This window comes from Acartia tonsa, chromosome 8 (assembly GCF_053477335.1).
Source record: "Acartia tonsa isolate MP-2025a chromosome 8, ASM5347733v1, whole genome shotgun sequence".
Classification (NCBI taxonomy): Eukaryota; Metazoa; Arthropoda; class Copepoda; order Calanoida; family Acartiidae; genus Acartia; species Acartia tonsa.
This window is the reverse complement of record NC_137267.1, coordinates 20,499,208-20,522,564: the sequence shown is the minus strand read 5'-3', so window position 1 is coordinate 20,522,564 and position 23,357 is coordinate 20,499,208. Positions and strand designations below refer to the sequence as shown.

The following is a 23,357-nucleotide window of genomic DNA, read 5'->3' as shown; positions in this document are numbered from 1 at the left end:
CTACTAATGCTTGGCTTAAAATTAGGCAAAATACAGTCCAGGAAAAAATTGGAGGAAATCACGAAAAAAAATCCACTAACCTAATTGTGATTCCTTTAACGGAGTCGGTTTCTTTGGCAGCAAGGAACTTGAACATTCCCGTTAGTGCTTCGTCAGCCTGATCCTCAGGGTTGGTTGTAACAAAGAATAACTTGTCTGCGCCTGCCAAAAAAAAACACTTTTTTAGTGAACAAATAATCAAGCAATGTCTCTAAAGTAAGACATAATTCAAAGATTTGGATCAAGTGCAGTTCATAGTGAAATGTTCCTGGGAACAAGGGGGGGGGAAGTTCTGACACTTTTGCGTAAACAGTGATTATAGGCTTTGTCTTTGGAGATAATGGATAGGTTATTTGGCAAAAAAGTTTCCTTTTGGGATGTAGTTTTCCTATTTTTAAAAAAAATTTGGATTCGGCCTCCAGGTTCCGGTACTCCAGGCCTCCAGGTGGATTCTGGACAGGTAAAAATTGAAAATTCAAGATAGAACAAAACTTATTTAACAAAAGTTTGTACTTTATGGATGGTATGAACTAATTTGAAGAAATTTTTGAAATCGGGCTCCAGGTTCTGGTACTGCAGGCCTCCAGGTGGATACTGGACAGGTAAAAATTGAAATTTTTTAATTTTAAAGTTAGAACAAAACTTATTTAACAAAAGTTGGTACTTTATGGATGGTATTAACTAATATGAAGAAATTTTTGCATTCGGCCTCCAGGTTCCGGTACTCCAGGCCTCCAGGTGGATTCTGGACAGGTAAAAATTGAAAATTCAAGATAGAACAAAACTTATTTAACAAAAGTTTGTACTTTATGGATGGTATGAACTAATTTGAAGAAATTTTTGAAATCGGGCTCCAGGTTCAGGTGCTGCAGGCCTCCAGGTGGATCCTGGACAGGTAAAAATTGAAAATTTTTACTTTAAAAGTTAGAACAAAACTTATTTAACAAAAGTTGCTACTTTATGGATGGTATGATCTAATTTGAAGAAATTTTTGAAATCGGGCTCCAGGTTCTGGTACTGCAGGCCTCCAGGTAGATCCTGGACAGGTAAAAATTGAATTTTTTCACTTTAAAAGTTAGATCAAAACTTATTTAACAAAAGTGGCTTCTTTATGGATTGTATGAACTAATTTGAAGAAAATTTTGAAATCGGGCTCCAGGTTCAGGTGCTGCAGGCCTCCAAGTGGATCCTGGACGGGTAAAATTTGATAATTTTTACTTTAAAAGTTAGAACAAAACTTATTTTTACAAAAGTGGCTTCTTTATAGATGGTATTAACTAATCTGAAGAAAATTTTGATATCGGGCTCCAGGTTCAGGTGCTGCAGGCCTCCAGGTGGATCCTGGACAGGTAAAAGTAAAAAATTTTTACTTTAAAAGTTAAAACAAAACTTATTTTTACAAAAGTGGCTTCTTTATAGATGGTTTTAACTAATCTGAAGAAAATTTTGAAATCGAGCTCCAGGTTCAGGTACTGCAGGCCTCCAGGTGGATCCTGGACAGATAAACAGTAATTTTTTACTTAAAAGTTAGAAAAAAACTTATTTAAAAAAAGTGGCTTCTTTATGGATGGTAGGAAGTAATTTGAAGAAAATTTTGAAATCGGGCTTCAGGTTCAGGTACTGCAGGCCTCCAGGTGGATCCTGGACGACAGGTAAAAACTAAAATTTTTTTCTATTAAAGTTAGAACAAAACTTATTAAACAAAAGTTGATACTTTATGGATGGTATTAAATACTTTAAAGAAAAATTTGAAATTGGGCTCCAGGTTTAGGTACTGCAGGCCTCCAGGTAGATCCTGGACAGGTAAAAATTGAATTTTTTCACTTTAAAAGTTAGATCAAAACTTATTTTACAAAAGTTGATACTTTATGGATGGTAGGTATTAACTAATTTGAAGAAAATTTTGAAATTTCAAAATTTTCTTTAAATTACTTACTAGCATCTTTAAAGAAGCCACTTTTGTCAAATAAGTTTTGTTTTAACTTTTAAAGTAAAAATTTGTAATTTTTACCTGTCCAGGATCCACCTGGAGGCCTGCAGTACCTGAACCTGGCGCCTGATTTCAAAATTTTCTTCAAATTACTTCCTACCATCTATAAAGAAGCCACTTTTGTTAAATAAGTTTTGTTCTAACTTTAAAAGTAAAAATTGAAATTTTTACCTGAACCTGGAGCCCGATTTCAAAATTTTTTTCAGATTATTTAATACCATCTATAAAGAAGCCCCTTTTGTTAAATAAGTTTTGTTATAACTTTTAAAGTAAAAATTTCAGTTTTTACCTGTCCAGGATCCACCTGAAGGCCTGCAGTACCTAAACCTGGAGCCCGATTTCAAAAATTTCTTCAAATTAGTTCATACCATCCATAAAGTACAATTATTTGTTAAATAAGTTTTGTTCTATCTTGAATTTTCAATTTTTACCTGTCCAGAATCCACCTGGAGGCCTGGAGTACCGGAACCTGGAGGGCGAATGCAAAAATTTCTTCAAATTAGTTCATACCATCCATAAAGTACCAACTTTTGTTAAATAAGTTTTGTTCTAACTTTAAAATTAAAAAATTTCAATTTTTACCTGTCCAGGATCCACCTGGAGGCCTGCAGTACCAGAACCTGGAGCCCGATTTCAAAAATTTCTTCAAATTAGTTCATACCATCTATAAAGTACCAACTTTTGTTAAATAAGTTTTGTTTTATCTTGAATTTTTTTTTTTTTACCTGTCCAGAATCCACCTGGAGGCCTGGAGTACCGGAACCTGGAGGCCGAATCCAAAATTTTTTTGAAAATAGGAAAACTACATCCCAAAAGGAAACTTTTTTGCCAAATAACCTATCCATTATCTCCAAAGACAAAGCCTATAATCACTGTTTACGCAAAAGTGTCAGAACTCCCCCCCCCCCCTTATCTCAAATATTCCATGAACTTTAAAGGCTGCTACCTGCCAAAAGACTAAACGTACATGTAATACCATCAACCCGTGTTAAGCGGCATCAGAAAGCCTATAATAAAATTATAGCCAAGATCTACTACTTCATACGGAATGCTTCTCTAAAGAAAAACGAGTAAAATAGTCGTTTTCACGCATTTATATGCATTATTGAGTAATAACTATTCCAGATTATTTATAGGCCTTCTTTTGTCTAGAATCTATACATTTCGCAGTTTGGCCGATAGCAGTATTTAAAGTTCATAGATTTTATATGCTGCGAAAAGGTGGAGGCGGATGTGCCACTTTTTTTAACCAAAAGTAAAACGCGCATGATCTCAGCCCATAAAAGAGTTATAGCTCTAAAATTCGGCATAGCAGTTTCTTTTGTGGAGAACAATATGGAACTGTGAAGAAACGGCGGCTACCGCCGATTTTTTTTGCTTTTTCTCGCCATAATAGAAAATTTTTAATCATCTGAGATAAAACTTTTTTTTTCATAAAAATTTCCCTTATATTTTCACTTGGCACATCCGCCTCCCCTCTTTCTAACCTGCCAAAGCTTTTCTTCTATAATCAACACCAGGGTCCAAACTTACTAAAATAAAAATTCAAATAAAGTATTAAACTATAAAAAATACCATGTAATTTACATTCTTACAGGTTTAGAATAAAATTTTGAAAATACCAATGGATATTTTATTACTAAATTGACGACAATTATTCTCCTGTTCTAATATCCACGTAAATTCTACATCCATTAAAATACATAAATATTTAAAAGCAGAATATTTATACAATCTGTTAGATGTTAATCCTTGCATCGTATTATAAACAGCTTTCCACGGATATAAAATGTACAATTATGAGATTAAAACCAGTTTTTATGTTAATAAAAACAATTATTATAATAAGATGCTTGACATAGTTTTTTCGTATGGATGAGAACCGATTCTAATACAACGGATGTCAATCGATTTCGAATGAATGCGAAAAAAGCTTACCAACATTAGAAGTCTCCTTTAGCATATTAATAAAAGGAAGAAAGTTTGTTCTCTGTAAACCATTTTTGTACAGATCATCAGGTGGTCTAAAACATGAAATAAGATCTCTAAAACGGTTAAGTCAATATTTCTGTTCTTCTGTAAATTTTTAGCTTGTCTTTGGAAGCTTTTAAGTTATGTTTGTATTCCAATATTTTTAAATTATAAAAACATATTTTGTCTCCACTTTTACACCAGTCAAATAATCATTATTGAGACTTATTGTGTTGTTTCTTGCATAAAAACACTTCCAAAATTTTATCTTCACTCTAACTGAGGAAAAATTGTAATTGAGAATAGTTTATTTACAAACATGGATATAGACTAGTAGGTTAGTAGCTATGCTACATTATACATATATGGCTTAAACACAGGGAGGGAGGGGACAATGGGCTGTTTATTACACTTGTCCCCAAAGTCTTATAATAAAGTTTTCTAGTTTGCTTCACAACTTTGGGGACATTTAATAAATTTTGATTGGTTGGTTTATTAAGTTGGATGTTTAACCGTTGTAATATACAGAAGGGGTAATGTGTGCATAATCATTGGGGATATACATCAATTTATCGGCCATTGTCTTATCCCTTTAGATCTCTGGCTTCCTCAACTCACCTATTACTGGTGGCAACCAGAACCAAGCCCTTGTCGAATAGGTAGGCAAACAGCTGTCTCAAAATCATGGCATCAGCTATGTCTGTTACCTTTATAAACATTGTAAATAATATTAATTGTAAGAGAGTACATTCTATACATACACTAAAGTTATATTCGACAATCCGATCACCAAGGGGCTTTTTTGATACCAGGTATAAGGTATAGCCGACAAGTGAAATAAATCTTAAATAATATTTAGGGGGCAAATGGAGATGTCATCAATTTTTATTTAAATGTTGCCTCCAAACGACAGCTGAAACCACGAATAGGTTTCGTGATTTTTTTCGAATTAATTTAGTCATTGGAATAAGCTGGTTTAATATATAAAATATATGCATAATAGTTGTATGCGAATAGATGGGAAAATGAAAAGTATTTGATTTATTTAATTTTAGGTAGGTACAAAAGATTCTTTGAGTGTTTAAAAAGGCATTAAAACACAATTTTATATTACATTAAGGTAGTGATTCTATGTATTTAGACTTCTATTCTTCTATTATTCAATCTAACTTAAAACTTAATATTTGCCTAGGAAACAACATACATTGCTAAAAAAACAAGCACTCAGTTCAACTATATCAAACAAAATTTTCGATTGAGAACATAGACATACATTTAATTGTATACCTATATGTTTTATTTAACATGATTTTACCTGGAATTCATCCAGACAAAGGATCCAAGTTTCCTCCAGAATTGTGTCGCCCACCGGAGGCACAGGATCAAAAGGTTGGTACGTGTCCCACCGGGAGATGTCTCTAAAGTAGAAATAATACCTATCAAATATCTATATCAATAGGTACACTTCAGGCAGTATGGATTAATTTTAATAGGATTAAGGACAATTATCCTAAAAACAAATTTGAAAAACCTTAATTTTTGAAAACATATTTAAGCAATAAACATGACTATACTTTTAAATTAATATATTTTCTGCAATTAATTTTGTTTTTAAAAAAACTCTTACTCTTAAATTAAGAAACTTAACCAAACCCAATAATCAGAAAAGACCCAATAAATCGTTCATAGCTATTAGTCATAACTAAAAATAGTCTGAGCTGTTAATAAAGTAAAAGATATAGGTACATTTTGAGTATGCTAGTATGTGAGTGAATTTTATCCTATAGAGATGCGACGCATAAAAAAAAACTAAAAAAACAAAAAAGTGATTTTTTACCTCTTGAAAACCGCTATATTAAAAAAAAGCTTTATATATATTATATACCTAACATAAGAATTATTAATGAAAACATGCACTTGCACATAGCACTGCTCTACAAACAGAACATTGCATAGCATAGCTGCGCCTTGATGCAACGTTGCGTTATTGTTAATATTATTATTAATGATTATTTACATCCCAATACATTACCTACCTAGGAGGGGCTAACTTTTTTGCCTCGTGCATTCTTGTATGGACTATTTGCATAAAGTCATAGTAATGAATTCTTCTCTTCTTAATGTCCGGATCCAAACCTTTATATATCAGAGGTAAAAGCTATTCGGACGGGGCCATGGCTGTGCTGGTCACATGGCCTAATTTCTTATCCACCACTACGGCACTACAGCATATTTTAGGGCTAGATCTGTTTAATAGAATTTTTTGTGTAATATAATTTCTGGTTTTTTTTATGTACTCTCATAAGGAAAAGGGACAAACACTAGTTTGTAAGATTATACAAAAAGCTATTTTTAAACCCAATTTAGCATCTGTGAAAAGGTTTAAAGAGACAAAAAGTTTCTTTGGGAGATGTGTTGTATAATTATAAAAATGTACCTAGGTAAAAAGCACTAGGTAAAATCTACAAAAGTAGAAATTTTTCACAGATGCCAAATATCTTTCTCTCTTTTACTTTATAATACAAGGTAGAAACGTAATATTAAAGGCGGGGCAAATCAAAACAACAAGAAACATATAGCCTACCTTCCAGGGTATGATAGAACATGTCCATGAGCATGGTTTTACCACCTCCAACAGTACCCCACAGGTAGATACCCTTGGGCACATGGGCACGGTTGCTTTTAGAGCTCGACTAAAATTTTTCAATACTGTGAACATTCTTTATATTTTTTATTGATATTTCATTGAAAAATAAAATAAAAATTATCAGAATAAGGTATAACCAACAACAGAAATAAATATAAAATTATATTTTGGGGACAGATGCTAAGGTCGTCAATTCTACTATGTGTTAACCCCCCAACGGCAGCTGTAAATCATGAATAGGTTTCGTGATATTTTTCGAATTAATTTCGTTGTTGTTATAAGCTGTATCAACTACATAACTTGTAAGTGTAAAAGAAATTCTTAAACATAAATATATCTAAAATTAAAATTACAATTTAAAAATTTAGACCTACGGACAAGTTACAACCTAAGCTATAGAGAATAAAATTTAATAAAAACAACTCACAAATCCCCATCTTTTAGCACCAGGCCCAGAGAAAAGTTTTGAAAATATTGAAGTTGAAGCAACTTGTGGCCTGAAAGGAAATCATATTTGTCATACTGTTATCTTAAGTCCAAACTCTAAATACTAATCACTAATACTGATCACATAGTATCTACTCTACAACACAAAAATCCGTCTGTCTATTATGCTTAATCTTAAGATTAATATTATGTTATTATTAATATATGATATTGTTCACAGTTACTAGCTATTAAAGATAGATGACCCAACTTTTGTAAAAGATTACAATGATCAAAACCTAATCATCCATAACTCACTGTATATCCTACTATCTGCTTGACTGTTCTTTTACCTAGGTATAATGTATGAGATTCGCTAACTATGGATTTTGTCAATGTAATCTTTTTGTAAATTATAAATAGAAGAAAATCCAGTTACCTATAAGTTCCCATTTTCTCGTACAAAGATTGGAATTTGACAACAACTTCTCGTTGATGAACATCCTCTGACAGGTCGTTGTAAGTTACCTTAAAAACCAAAAATTATGTGCTTCTGTGGTACAAAATGAATAGTAGCTTTCGCAATATTCCGTAAATTGTGAACAAGCTTCCAGTCAAATGCTTATTGAGTCTGACTGTTCTTAATGTTGATCAAACGCAGAGTATAAATAAACGCATATTTAAAAACAGTTTGACCTAATAAGCGAATTTGACTGGAATATTATTTACTCACAACTTTACGGAATTTTGAAAAAGCTAATGAGGTACTATTCCCTCTTTAAGGTGATATATTTCAGGGCCTTGGGTTTGACCAAATTTCCTGTAAAATGAACATTGATGTATAAACCAGACAACTACTTAGTTCTAGCGCTTAAGCTGATATCCAAAGACCCAATTGAAAGTCGACACAGGATCCCAATAACTTGAAAATAGTTGTTAAACCCCTAGCCACATCTATTCCTTTTACTTTAATAAATGTATACCTACCAAAGTATACAATTTATTCACTGAATTTGTAATTGGGTTTGCTAACATTTCCTACATATTGTTGCAGCACTACTTAAAAGCATTATTGCCCTAAAAGAAAAAATTTCTATATGGCTAAACGAACATTCCCTATGATCATACACAGTTGTGGGACTAGCATGGGGAGAGAGGGGAATTCTTTCCTCCTCTGGGATATTATAAAGAAAAATACCCTATGGTCATACACAGTTGTAGGACTAGCATGGGGAGAGAGTGGAATTCTTTCCTCCTCTGGGATATTATAAAGAAACATACCCTATGGTCATACACAGTTGTAGGACTAGCATGGGGAGAGGGGAATTCTTTCCTCCTCTGGGATATTATAAAGAAACATACCCTATGGTCATACACAGTTGTGGGACTAGCAAGGGGTTGAGAGGGGAATTCTTTCCTCCTCTGGGATATTGTAAAGAAAAATACCCTATGGTCATACACAGTTGTAGGACTAGCATGGGGAGAGAGGGGAATTCTTTCCTCTTCTGGGATATTATAAAGAAAAATACCCTATGGTCATACACAGTTGTAGGACTAGCATGGGGAGAGAGGGGAATTATTTCCTCCTCTGGGATATTATAAAGAAACATACCCTATGGTCATACACAGTTGTAGGACTAGCATGGGGAGAGGGGAATTCTTTCCTCCTCTGGGATATTATAAAGAAACATACCCTATGGTCATACACAGTTGTAGGACTAGCATGGGGAGAGAGGGGAATTCTTTCCTCCTCTGGGATATTATAAAGAAACATACCCCATGGTCATACACAGTTATAGGACTAGCAGAGGGAGAGAGGGGAATTCTTTCCTCCTCTGGGATATTATAAAGAAACATACCCTATGGTCATACAAAGTTGTAGGACTAGCATGGGGAGAGAGGGGAATTCTTTCCTCCTCTGGGATATTATAAAGAAACATACCCTATGGTCATACACAGTTGTAGGACTAGCATGGGGAGAGAGGGGAATTCTTTCCTCCTCTGGGATATTATAAAGAAACATACCCTATGGTCATACACAGTTATAGGACTAGCATAGGGAGAGAGGGGAATTCTTTCCTCCTCTGGGATATTGTAAAGAAAAATACCCTATGGTCATACACAGTTGTGGGACTAGCATAAGGGGAGAGGGGAATTATTTCCTCCTCTGGGATATTATAAAGAAACATACCCTATGGTCATACACAGTTGTGGGACTAGCATAAGGGGAGAGGGGAATTATTTCCTCCTCTGGGATATTATAAAGAAAAATACCCTATGGTCATACACAGTTGTAGGACTAGCATAAGGGGAGAGGGGAATTCTTTCCTCCTCTGGGACGGGGGGCTTCTTCTCTCCTTCCTCTCCTAAATAGAATATTCATAGTAATAGCAGGATATTTTGTCAAGTTTGTAACACAGTTAAGCTTGAATATAGGGCAGAGGTAAATTTAATTTATTGAGGCAGTGTGAGACAAAAAGTTTTTAAGAATTCACCTCAGGTTCAAAGCTATATTAATATAAGTGACTAATACACATGCAGATTCGCAGAACAAACTGTGGCTTAAGGTTGTATATTAAAAGGTAGGAAATATACTATAACGTCCGTTACTAAAATATGTGGATCATGGAAAGAAAACGAAGTAGCGGGTTTCGTCGCATTTTATTTTTCACAGTAGCTGTGTATGTATTTTTTTTATGTTAGATAAATGTTAATGATTGTCCCGCAGGGGCTAGAAAAAGGAGAAAAGCTACTGAGTAAATACGATGAAACCTGCTACTTCGTTTTCTTTCCATTATCCAAATATCTTTTGAATGTAAATGTATTGTCCATGTACTAATCAATGTCTTATTATTCACAGCATAATTGCAAACAAAAGTTTATAACAGAACTATTAAGACTAACCTTGTTTTTGTTGGGCCACAGCGCTTAAATTTCTTGTAGGGGTCAAGCTAAACAAATAATCATTAGTTACGTTTTATTTAGAAAAGTTGGACTCAACCTGGTTATAACTCTGAGGAAAAATTGAACATAGAAAAATACAAATTAGAAGAAAGATTGGTTACCTATGGGTTTTACAACTTGTTGATTTTACGAAATAAGTTTTGAATTTGTGCTACTGGTATAAGAAGATTTTAATAAATGAACCAATACTTTTAAAGAATGGTTTGTTAGTGATTACTTCAAAAGGGCCTATTGCACACTGACACCTCCTTCATTTTTTTCCAAATTCATTCAAAACTAAGGGGTTGGGGCGGAAGGGGGATTCGGTGCTAGAATAGAAAACCGCTAAATTGGTAATATATTAGATTTAGAATTTAGACTACATACCTGGCTTGAGGTAAGTGATATTGTACACTGTCATTATGAGTAAGGTTACCCACCCCGCTTGTACTACATACTAGGGTGCCACTTGAACCATTTCTAGAAAGAAAATAATATTTTAGAAGTGAGGGGGGTGGGGATTAAAAAAAATATGCCAAAATTACAATTATGATTTAAAAATATGGTCGGCATAGAAACTAAATGTTTTCTCACAATTTTCTTAGTGCTAAGAATCATTAAAAGTGCACTAGAGAATTATAAATATAATGAAAATCATTTAGCAGACTACTTTTTATATAAAACATATTTAACCTGGAGTTGATGGCATTCCAAGAGGTGGCTGTATTCCTGGCCCTAGCAAGGCCTCTCAACAACATCTTGCCTAATGTTTTCACCCACACCAGGTAGATAGGCAGGCTTAAAACAGCCTCCTCTGAAAAAGGGTGTCCAAAAAATAAACTATGTATAATATTCAGTACAAGTCCAGAAATTGTGATGTAAAATTGATAATTTGGTAGATTTTTTTGAGCAGTTTTTTTTGTAAAAATATTTTTGATAGACAACAAATTAATTAAGTGATGGGCAAAAATGCAATGCAACAAGTATTGTCAACCGTTCAACTGCTAACTACCCAATCATAAAAATAATACTGACATTTTTTATAGAAAAAATAAATACAATAAATACAAAAATAAAAGCTTATTACATACATAATACAAACATGATCAGATTTTGTATTTTAAAAGTTTTTGTGATTTAATTGAGCAAAAATAATCTAAAAGGTAGGACTAATTCTTTTTTGCTTTTAACATTTAAAAAGAAATAGAAACAAAATATTACAAATAATTTAGTCTTTTTCCAATATTCATTCACTTCATAAAAAAAACTAGGTATTTTCATTAAGAAATTCATTGTACATAAAAAAATATTACATAACATCTAAAAATTGTGTCATTAACTTACAATATTCATAAAATGTGATTCTTTTATTTTAGAGTTCAGCTTAAAATGTTTACATTATTATACATTTATCTTATATATAATATTCTAAAATCAATATGATATGCTTTTATATTAAAAAAATTTTCATACATTTAAAAGAGAACAATGACCGTAGGTACAAAAATAGACCAGTTTAGAACATTTGTTTGGCTCAGAATACAAAATTTTGAAGATTTTTTCACTCTCCAAAATTGTAGGTATGAGTTTCGGAGATTAATTCCAGATTAAGAATTGGAACATCAGCTGCAGGGATAGAGTGGTATCACAAACTTAGATCCAAATGGGGAAGTATATTTAATTCCAACCTCCTAATTATTTTTATTGGATAATTTTAACTTGTTGGTAAATATTGTGAAATTTAAATAACTGTGCTTAATAATATGCCCTAGTAGAATTTCAATGGTCTTTATGGATAAGACAATGAACGATAAACTGATAAACGTTTAGACACTGATGGATGGAACGAGTCAACCAATCAAGATTATTTCAGGGTACCAGTACGATTCATAGTTCCCACCCACCCTGCCTTTAAAAGTACAATAAAACATGCAAAAAAAAACTAAAATACATCAATCAATAAGTAAAACAATTTCCCAACTTGAATTTTCCTTATTCCCCTTTCTAACTAAGATGCATTTTACATTTATTCGGAGAAAGTAGGTAATTTATCCCCCCCCCCCTTCCTTAGGGATTTAAACCAGAAGTATGAATACTATCATTACAAGTTAATAAAAAATATTTAGTTTTTAGTACCTAGAAGTTAGAACATACATAGAGCTTTTATTTAAGTTAAAAATATCCATTCCTTGAAAAGATTCTTAGGTACACCAAGATTAGCTAGGAAAAGTTGACCGCATTGCGCTGGTTGAGCCAGTGGTAATAGGCCAACTAAACTCCTCCTTGTAAAAGTAAATCACATCAGTTAGGAATCCTCTACACCAAAATTAAATAAGTACTTCAATTTTTAAGAACTTTGTATAGGTCCTTGTAATTTTTATTCCATTTAACATTTAATAGGTTGACATATATCAAAGCCCATAAATAAAAAAGATATTTGGAAGATCAGTTGAAATTAAAATAAAACTTGTTTTCTTTTATTCTCATGTGATCAAATTATTTTTACTTTTCAAAGCGTAGGTAGACAAAAATATCAATAAAAATATGGATAAGATGCCCATATGTCATGGAAATCTTCACTTAAAATTTTTAACTATCTATCATAATCTTCAATAGCAGCCGAAAAAAATTGCATTTTCTCCATATCGTTACCGACTTGCAGACAAATGGGAATTATAGAGTAGATTCGCTACTAAAGTCAAATAAAACAATGACATTACTATACCTGGGAACAAGGACAGGTATCTCTGGTGGAGGGTCGATTGCCAGCACTGGAGCCTAGCAGGACAAACAAACATTGCTTTTGTGTTCAAAGGGAAAATGGGAGTCAATTCTCACCGATTAGGCAAAAGAATCGAGCTACTTTTAAATCCTTCTGGATTAAATCTACTAATAACAGCTATAGGCTAATGAAGTGTTATTTAATCATTTGGAAAATTTTTGCGCAAAATAATATGTCTTTCATCACATTAGACCAATGACCAAATATTTATAAAAGAATAATGTTTTTTATTTTATAAAGTAGCCGAGAAAATTACATTTTACATTTTTCAAACCTTTACACATCTCCTCATAAAAAGCCCGTAATCGATGTGGGCGCATCATCTAGTTATAGTAAATATATTCTCTGTACTTCCGCAATTGATTGTGTGTAAATAAAGTATTGCTTTCCTTAAGATTTTGTGCCCAAGCGACAGCGCCTCTGTGCCAGGGTTGAATTCTCTGCTGAAAACACATCTCTTCATCCTGCAATTAATTAGGAATTATTTTAGAACATTTTTAACAACATTTCTTGTTCAAAAAACTATTGTGAGCGCAAAACAAAAACCTAGAGATGTTGTGTTGAAAAGCAGGGATCTAAGGGGATAAGACAATGGCCGATAAATTTATGTACATACCCAATGATTGATGATACACAAAATTGCCCCTTCTTGAGATTAAAATTATTGGTTGAAACTTTTGGACACTCAGCTAAATAAACGAACTACCTAATCAAAATTTAATAAAAGTCATTAAAGTTGTTAAGCCTACGTATAAGAAAACGTTATTGTAAGACTTTGGGGACTAGTTTCCTCCCTGGTTGACTCGTGTTCGTTTGGATATAGATGAGATAAAAGCATAAAATTTAGGCATGAGTCTTTTGTTTGATAATTCAAGCAAAGATTTTTATTATTTTAAATTCTTACAAATGAGAATGAGAACAATATACCCTATTTGACCATGTGATTACTGATTATACATCAGTTTAGTTTTTATTATTAGTTTTACTTATATAATACATATACAGGGATGGCAAAATAAAAACCACGTGGTTTTAATCAAGTGGTTTAAACCAAAAAAAGAAAGCTAAAAAACCAAAAAAACCAAGGTGGGATGGTTTAAATGTTTTTTTTTAATACAAAGGCCTATCTTTCCAGTTATATCCTTATAATAAAGTAACAGGATGTTTGTATGTGTGTTTGTATGTTTGTACAAAAGGATCTCGCTAACCGCTGAACCGATTGGGTTCTCCTTAACCTTTCATAGGTCCCGGGAAGGTTTATAACTATTTTCTTTGGGGGTGGGACACCCCCAACCCCCCCTCCGAAAAAAATTTTAAAAAACTTTTTAAATAAATTTAAAAAAAAAAAAAAATGTTCGCCCCCCCCAAAAAAAATTTTTTTTTACTTTTTCTTACAAAATATAAAATGAAAAATTCAATTATTAAATTCGACTCTCTCCTCCTCAAGTGCCCCTAGAGGCCTCTAGGGGCCTAGCCGCTAGTCAACTGAATCAACGAACCATTACAGATTTCATTTTGGGACTTTCCTTCTAGGGGCTAGTGGAGCAAAAGACCCCCCCAAACACTAAAAATTTAAGTTCTGAGCTTATTTTTAGAGATATTGAGATGATTTTTTTTTCAGAAACCTTTTTTAACATAACCAAACTAAGTAATCATTGCAGATTTCATTTTGGGACTTCCCTTCTTGGGGCTAGTGGAGCAAAAGACCCCCAAACACTAAACATTTAGGTTCTGAGCTTATTTTTAGAGATATTGAGATGTTTTTTTTTCAGAAAACTTTTTAAACACAACCAAACTAAGTAATCATAGGAGATTTCATTTTGGGACTTTCCTTCTACGGGCTTGTGGAGCTACAGACCCCCAAAAACACTAAAAATATGCGTTCTGGGCTTATTTTTAAAGATATCAACCTGATTTTTTTAAATAATACTTTTTTTACATAACTAGATCATCGAACCATTACAGATTTCATTTTGGGACTTTCCTTCTAGGGGCTTGTGGAGCAAAAGACCCCCCCAAACACTAAAAATTTAAGTTCTGAGCTTTTTTTTAGAGATATTGAGATGATTTTTTTTTCAGAAACCTTTTTTAACATAACCAAACTAAGTAATCATTGCAGATTTCATTTTGGGACTTCCCTTCTAGGGGCTTGTGGAGCAACAGACCCCTAAAAACACTAAAAATATGCGTTCTGGGCTTATTTTTAAAGATATCAATCTTATTTTTTTTAAATAATACTTTTTTTACATAACTAGATCAACGAACCATTACAGATTTTATTTTGGGACTTTCCTTCTAGGGGCTAGTGGAGCAAAAGACCCCCTTAAACACTAAAAATTTAAGTTCTGAGCTTACTTTTAGAGATATTGAGATGATTTTTTTTTCAGAAACCTTTTAACATAACCAAACTAAGAAATCATTGCAGATTTCATTTTGGGACTTTCCTTCTAGGGGCTTGTGGAGCAAAAGACCCCCAAAAACACTAAAAATATGCGTTCTGAGCTTATTTTTAAAGATATCAACCTGGTTTTTTTTTAAATAATACTGTTTTAACATAACTAGATCAACGAACCATTACAGATTTCATTTTGGGACTTTCCTTCTAGGGGCTTGTGGAGCAAAAGACCCCCAAAAACACTAAAAATATGCGTTCTGAGCTTATTATTAAAGATATCAACCTGATTTTTTTAAAATTATACTTTTTTAACATAACTGAATCAACGAACCATTACAGATTTCATTTTGGGACTTTCCTTCTAGGGGCTTGTGGAGTAACAGACCCTCAAAAACACTTAAAATATGCATTCTGAGCTTATTTTTAAAGATATCAACCTGATTTTTTAAAATAATACTTTTTTAACATAACTAGATCAACGAACCATTACAGATTTCATTTTGGGACTTTCCTTCTAGGGGCTTGTGGAGCAAAAGACCCCCAAGAACACTAAAAATATGCGTTCTGAGCTTATTTTTAAAGATATCAACCTGATTTTTTTTAAATAATACTTTTTTAACATAACTAGATCAACGAACCATTACAGATTTCATTTTGGGACTTTCCTTCTAGGGGCTTGTGGAGCAAAAGACCCCCAAAAACACTAAAAATATGCGTTCTGAGCTTATTTTTAAAGATATCAACCTGATTTTTTAAAATAATACTTTTTTAACATAACTAGATCAACAAACCATTACTGATTTCATTTTGGGACTTTCCTTCTAGGGGCTTGTGGAGCAACAGACCCCCAAAAACACTAAAAATATGCGTTCTGAGCTGATTTTTAAAGATATCAACCTGATTTTTTTTAAATAATACTTTTTTAACATAACTGAATCAACAAACCATTACAGATTTCATTTTGGGACTTTCCTTCTAGGGGCTTGTGGAGCAAAAGACCCCCAAAAACACTAAAAATATGCGTTCTGAGCTTATTTTTAAAGATATCAACCTGATTTTTTTAAAAATAATACTTTTTTAAAATAACTGAATCAACGAACCATTACAGATTTCATTTTGGGACTTTCCTTCTAGGGGCTTGTGGAGCAACAGACCCCCAAAAACACTAAAAATATGCGTTCTGAGCTTATTTTTAAAAATATCAACCTGATTTTTTTAAATAATACTTTTTTAACATAACTGAATCAACGAACCATTACAGATTTCATTTTGGGACTTTCCTTCTAGGAGCTAATGGAGCAAAATACTTCAAAAACACTAAAAATATGAGTTCTGAGCTTATTTTTAAAAATGTCGATCTGGAAGGAAAGTCCCAAAATGAAATCTGTAATGGTTCGTTGATTCGGTTATGTTAAAAAAGTATTATTTAAAAAAATCAGGTTGATATCTTTAAAAATCAGCTTAGAACGCATATTTTTAGTGTTTTTGGGGGTCTGTTGCTCCACAAGCCCCTAGAAGGAAAGTCCCAAAATGAAATCTGCAATGATTACTTAGTTTGGTTGTGTTTAAAAAGTTTTCTGAAAAAAAAACATCTCAATATCTCTAAAAATAAGCTCAGAACCTAAATGTTTAGTGTTTGGGGGTCTTTTGCTCCACTAGCCCCAAGAAGGGAAGTCCCAAAATGAAATCTGCAATGATTACTTAGTTTGGTTATGTTAAAAAAGGTTTCTGAAAAAAAAACCATCTCAATATCTCTAAAAATAAGCTCAGAACTTAAATTTTTAGTGTTTGGGGGGGTCTTTTGCTCCACTAGCCCCTAGAAGGAAAGTCCCAAAATGAAATCTGTAATGGTTCGTTGATTCAGTTATGTTAAAAAAGTATTATTTAAAAAAATCAGGTTGATATCTTTAAAAATAAGCTCAGAACGCATATTTTTAGTGTTTTTGGGGGTCTGTTGCTCCACAAGCCCCTAGAAGGAAAGTCCCAAAATGAAATCTGCAATGATTACTTTAAAAAGTTTTCTGAAAAAAAAACATCTCAATATCTCTAAAAATAAGCTCAGAACCTAAATGTTTAGTGTTTGGGGGTCTTTTGCTCCACTAGCCCCAAGAAGGGAAGTCCCAAAATGAAATCTGCAATGATTACTTAGTTTGGTTATGTTAAAAAAGGTTTCTGAAAAAAAAACCATCTCAATATCTCTAAAAATAAGCTCAGAACTTAAATTTTTAGTGTTTGGGGGGGTCTTTTGCTCCACTAGCCCCTAGAAGGAAAGTCCCAAAATGAAATCTGTAATGGTTCGTTGATTCAGTTATGTTAAAAAAGTATTATTTAAAAAAATCAGGTTGATATCTTTAAAAATAAGCTCAGAACGCATATTTTTAGTGTTTTTGGGGGTCTGTTGCTCCACAAGCCCCTAGAAGGAAAGTCCCAAAATGAAATCTGCAATGATTACTTTAAAAAGGTTTTTGAAAAAAAAATCATCTCAATATCTCTAAAAATAAGCTCAGAACTTAAATTTTTAGTGTTTGGGGGGGTCTTTTGCTCCACTAGCCCCTAGAGGGAAAGTCCCAAAATTCAATTTTCAAAGTTTTATGTGTAGATCCAGTCATATAAGAGAGCTCACAAAAAGAATTAGGTTGATAACTCTAAAAACAAGCCCATACGGCCCTCCCAAACTTTAGTACTGAATTTCATTTCCTATAACTGTACAAACTTCCCCCCCCCTTATTAAAAAAAAAAAAAAACCTGGTTTCTATTAATAAAAACCAATAAAAACCGGTTTAAACCAAAAAAACCACACTGGTTTGATCTTTTTAAAAAAACCTGGTTTTTTTTCCAACATATACAATACAATATACAAGTACAAGTTTAATGCCTAATAGTCGCACCCTAGTTAACAGTAGCTGCGCTACTAATAGATATTGAACTAACCTCCAAAGCGTTGACAACTGCATCCACAGAAATGGATGGAAGATCTTTAGCTTTGGTAACAACTTTTCCTCCTGTCAATCGATACAGCCGCAACTCCTTAAGTTTTTCATTGAAAATAATATAAATATAACCTTAAAGGGATATTTGTATTTTAAAAAATTATTTCAAGCCTAAGTTACAAAGTATACCATCAATTATATAATTTTGCATTACAATAAATAACAAAAAGACTTCACTAAATGAGTCGTCATGCTGTTTTTGTGATCATAAGCCAGCTATATAAATTGGATATATATCACAAGAATATGATTTTTAAGTCTTGGTATTTTTAAAACTAAGTGGTAAAATTAAATCTTTCAAATACATGACATAATCCTATAGATATTGTTAAAACCATTGAACAGGAAAAAATAGGCAGTTCACTAAATTAAAGTTTAAATGCATTTCGTGTAACTATCCCTTTAATTGAACGTTAATTTTTATCTTTAACCTTTAAGAAGCAAAATTACTAGGTAAAGATACTTTTAATTTTCAATGATAAATTCCTGTTCTAATTGAGGAGATTGATGTCTGCCCATTGTTTCTGGTAAATAAACCTACAAAAAAAAAACACTTTAATTGAATCACTAGGTAAAAAAATAGTATAACGCTAAACTTTAAAAGTTAGTGCATCTACGCCCCTAGAGGCCTCTAGGGGCACGTAAAATGTGTTCGTTTCAATCTATATTAAGATCAGCTGTTTACCAAAAAATGTCAGCTAAACGGCGTTTTCTATCTTAAAGAAATTTTAGCGATTTTTCTGAGACCTTCCCAGGACCATGAGAAGCTACCATATCGGTTCAGCGGTTTCGAGATCCTTCGGAACAGATATACTGACAAACACAGACAGTGATCCTTTCACTTTATTATAAGGATTATACTTTAAGTACTATTCATTAGAAAATATCATATTAGTTTTTGTTCTGAAAAAGATATTTTTGTTTATCATATGCATTAAAAAATCTGCTGCAGTTCATACCTGCGTCCTGACTCCATGACCGGCCAGATGTCTGGCAGTTGAGAGGCCATAAACAGCTGATTTACTGGCGCCACAAAGAATAACCGCCAACGGCAGCTGATGAGCATTGTTGGCGGCTAATCTGTGTGCACCTCCCAACAGCTAAAAAAATAAGTTGTAATAGTGGTTACATTTATCTAGGGTAGGTTCGTCGAAATGTCATACATATATTTTGTAATTCTAATTGTTAAAAATTCATAATTTATGCAATTACACAATTAGCTAGGTATAATATTCATCTGAATATATTTAGCTTGTTTCTCCTATTGTAATAATAAATAAAATTGTCTAGTTTTTAATGTGTTTGTAAAAGTCACTTTGATTACTAAAATAATATAATCTAATAACCTGCAAACAAAGATCAGTAGCTGCTCTACCCATTAACTCAGCCTAAGAAAATAAATTATTTTTAGAAAATATTATCTTTAAGCTAATATCCTTATTCATCACTTTTTCCTTCTGTTAGTTCAAATGGTTTAAAAGTTAAGAACCCTAACTAAAAAATAATCAATAATAAAAAAAAAATATTTTAATTTATCTATTTCACTTAAATGTTTTGAAAGCTTTCCTGTAACTAAATAAAATCATCCTTTTTTGTTACAATATAAAACTAATAGTGCACTTTTTATTGAAAATTCTGTCAAAATATGATTAGGAAATGCATTCACTATAGAATAATACAAAATTATTTTCATTGCAAAGAAAATAGGTACTTTACATTAGTTAACTTCTACTTTGAAAACACATTACCTAATACTGTATTCATAAATTGACAAGACTATGAACAAGAAATAAAACCGAATGTTGTAGGATTAAATTGTAAAGAAGCAACGCTTCTATATAATTAAACGTTACCTGTTTACTAATATCAAAGCCATGATCTGATAGAACATTTAATAATCTTTCTCTCATGCTTAAACTGATAGCAGGAACAATTAAGCCTAAAAATTAAAAGAATTTCATCAACTGAATTGTTAGTTATAATCCAACAGGATATGAAAAGAATTATTCTATTCTTCCATTGTGGCCCAAATGTTCAAGTTTATAGGTATGTTAAAAACTATCAGTAAACAATTTACAGTATTTCTTTTAATTTTTTGTTTTAGTGGGAAAAATGTAATTTAAAAATTATGTGATGTCTCAGCAAATATTTTTAGCTACTTTTCCCTTTTAAATAGCCTGAATCCTGCCCACAACCGAAAAAGTATTCCTCATATTTTCCCCCTCAGTGCAGTGTTTATTAATATATACTACAACAAACAGACAAATAGGCATTTAACTACTTTCGTAAATATGAACCCTAACCTGCATCTGTTGAATATTCAGTTTCCATAACTTCACCAGTTTCTATCTGTCTACAATTCATCACCTGAATAAAAAATTAATTTAAAAGAATAATAAAAGGAATTGTTTGTCTTATTTATCTTTTGAAAGGTACTCTAGAAAAGGAGCAAAAATAAGCTATAATTAAGTGTACATCCACAATTTGTTAAGCTAAATTTCTCCTTATATAGATTCAAATATTTGTTATATTTGTCAACGAATAAGATAACAATAACATGGTTACAAAAGTTTGAGTACAAGTTCAATTTGCAATCCAATGTAGCCTATATAATCAGAGGAAGGAAGGGAACGAATAGATGTAATTGGAAGCCTTAATTCAGACAACTTCAGTTATTTTACCGACAGGTGTTCTTGATACCCTTAGTTATGAGTAGCTCCGCTACTAACAAAATCAAGTATGAAAACTTGAAACATTTTCTCACCTGATTCCCAAGAACGTTTTCATCATGTCGATACTTTGGTTCTGGTTTTCTGATGTTACAGTCAACTAGACGGATTATGTCGGGTTTGTTTGAGAGTTTCTGTTGCAAGTTATGTATTTTATCATTTTATTTCAATCAGAAGAGTGGCAACTCTATAACTTACGTTCGTTGTCATTGAGCTAGCAATTTCTTAAACTCGAAGGGTAAGGTGAGGTTTTATAGCGGTCTTAAGTTTAGTTTTAACAACAAATGTATAAGCATATATGCATAACCCAGACAACTATCTAGTTCCAGTGGTGGAACCCTTTTCATCTGATGGCAAAGAATTCTGCTCTTTTGTAGCAACTAGGTTGTGCTAACATTTCCAACGCTATTGGCTGATATTTAAAGACCCAATTAAAAGGCGACACAGGGTCCCCACAACGTGCACATACAGTTATTTAACCCCTTTCACTTCAATGTTTAAAGTAATAAAAATAATTAAAATCAAACTCGAATACAGTCATAAACTACTCTATAGAAGTTTTTTTATACATACAAAATATACATTCCTGATCGATTTCAGCCATCACTCCCTCCTTATCAAACATGGCCAGATTTTTCTCAAAATCAAATTCTTCGTTCATATCAAAGACTGAGGGGCTGAAACAGTCCTCATCCTTTCTGAACCTATCTCGTTTGTTTGGCGTTGTGGCACCCATGGCCGCATTTCTGTTGTTTGGGGTGCGGGACCTCACTTCTTTCTTTGGGGAAGTTCGGAAACCTTGACATAGATAAATTTCAGACAGTTATCTTTTATAGCACCCGAGATAATAAGCAACAAATAGCGTCAAAATATTATTTTTGCTGTATCTTTACAAAGAAAAAAAATTATGGTCTATGGATGGAGTCCATCTAATTAAAAATAATCTTAAAGGATAAGAAAATGAAATGAAAATTGATAAAAGGTTTGGACACTTACTAATTTTAAACCAACCAATAAAATACCCATAGTTTGTAAACTCATGAATAGATATCATGGTAAAAAATAATTGGGTAGCATTGAAGATTCCAGTCGAATGTCATTATCCCCTCCCTTCCTGCTAAAAAGTGAATCTAATTCCCTAAATTGTCTTACCTTGTTTCTCTAACATAAGTGACATTAGAGGTTGAAATCCAACTTCTCTGCCCCCATTCCCTGATTTCTTGGTGTCCACGCCACTTGCAGCCCCAACATAACCCCCTCCGTCGCTGTCATAATTCTTCTGCTCTCTAAATAATAGTTATTTGTTCAAATTCAGATGTACAAAGAATATAAAAAAATTACCAAGAATGTTTGAAATTTTCAATTAGCTGTCCGTCTAGGCAACTTAAAAGCAAATTTTATTGTTGATGTAATTTGAAAACTAAAGGGTAGCAAACGACGCCACACTCAAAGATTTTCAACATATACATATATGTATCTCTTAGAATAAAAAGTAAACTGAATATAATCCTAAAGTAATTTTGATCAATTTAAAACTGTTACTTGGATATTTGCCGCTTAACATTCTGTCTTGTTTTTGGCTTTTTAACTTCCAGAACAGTGGATTGGTCAGTCTCGGCACTCTTTGCTCTGGAAGCTTCGATTTCAGACTTCTTTTCAAGTATTGTTAGATCCTTAAATAATTTGAAAAAATATTTTTTATGTTGTACATTAGTTTGATTTTAAAGCTTGCTATTTTTTAATTTCTATTTTCTATACCCAAATATTTTTAAATTGAAATCTATTGACAATGAATTACTTTAAAGTTTCCGAAGTATAAAAAATTACTTCAGGACTCTCTTAAAAAACTAAGTTTTTTATTATTTATACATTTTCTTTGTCCGCGATTAAAAATATTGCTTGTGATGATATAAGTATATTACCAGTATATCATTCCCTCTGAGAGTAGTCTGTTTAACTTTACACGGGACTCCATTTTGGAATGGATCTTTCAGTGTTATGGAATGGTCAGATAAATCTACAGAGGATATTATGCCCTGAAACAAAACAAAATTCAACATCTAAATAACCTAAAAGTCAGAGTTTTTTCACCTAAGTAGAAAAAGTGTATCATAGTCAAATGGATATTGGTATGTAGCAACAATTTTAAGGTATTGGAAAAGACATGTTTTACCCTTAAAAGAGTAAGATTAAATTAAACATATACATAACCTTAATTAAATCCTTTCCAAAAAACAGATGCCATGGCATAAAAAATACAGTCCGTATTAAGATAAGTATAAATAGTTTAAATTAAAATATAATTAAACAATAAAAGAGAATAATCAATATCTAATAATTACCTGAAAATGTCCCAAACCACCGCAGTCCAAGGACACCCTGCAGCCGATCCAATAAGCGCACATTTTATATTTATTTCAATTTAAAAAATTACAATTTTTTTCT

The 23,357-nt window shown here is 32.4% G+C and overlaps 2 protein-coding genes across 7 annotated transcripts in view; both read right to left on the bottom strand.

Moving 5' to 3' along the window:
- Positions 1-10,829, bottom strand: part of LOC145326234 (putative ATPase N2B) — a 19,592-nt gene extending 8,763 nt beyond the window's left edge. For 5 of the 6 annotated variants that reach the window (XM_080169430.1, XM_080169428.1, XM_080169429.1 and 2 more), the window contains exons 1-13: positions 10,710-10,829; positions 10,404-10,496; positions 9,978-10,024; positions 9,348-9,439; positions 7,513-7,601; positions 7,075-7,144; positions 6,585-6,693; positions 6,037-6,136; positions 5,316-5,418; positions 4,619-4,707; positions 3,968-4,053; positions 3,517-3,561; positions 81-201 (exon numbers count right to left, since the gene is read on the bottom strand). In XM_080169430.1, the coding sequence (XP_080025556.1) occupies positions 81-201; positions 3,517-3,561; positions 3,968-4,053; positions 4,619-4,707; positions 5,316-5,418; positions 6,037-6,136; positions 6,585-6,693; positions 7,075-7,144; positions 7,513-7,601; positions 9,348-9,439; positions 9,978-10,024; positions 10,404-10,496; positions 10,710-10,774 (1,109 nt within the window). In that variant the 5' untranslated portion in view covers positions 10,775-10,829. Of the gene's footprint in view, positions 1-80; positions 202-3,516; positions 3,562-3,967; positions 4,054-4,618; positions 4,708-5,315; positions 5,419-6,036; positions 6,137-6,584; positions 6,694-7,074; positions 7,145-7,512; positions 7,602-8,271; positions 8,368-9,347; positions 9,440-9,977; positions 10,025-10,403; positions 10,497-10,709 lie in introns of those variants that run through there. The other variant, XM_080169433.1, reaches the window with a different exon arrangement.
- Edc3 (Enhancer of mRNA-decapping protein 3) lies at positions 10,830-23,357 on the bottom strand. The gene is made up of 16 exons (XM_080169434.1): positions 23,255-23,357; positions 22,835-22,948; positions 22,455-22,585; positions 22,065-22,198; positions 21,502-21,710; positions 20,948-21,049; positions 20,487-20,550; positions 20,037-20,122; positions 19,530-19,571; positions 19,143-19,283; positions 18,672-18,720; positions 18,125-18,222; positions 13,190-13,262; positions 12,742-12,796; positions 12,207-12,298; positions 10,830-11,709 (listed from the first exon to the last, which is right to left on the bottom strand). Exons 1-16 carry the CDS (start codon positions 23,315-23,317, stop codon positions 11,639-11,641), a joined length of 1,524 nt encoding a protein of 507 aa, XP_080025560.1. The 5' UTR covers positions 23,318-23,357; the 3' UTR covers positions 10,830-11,638.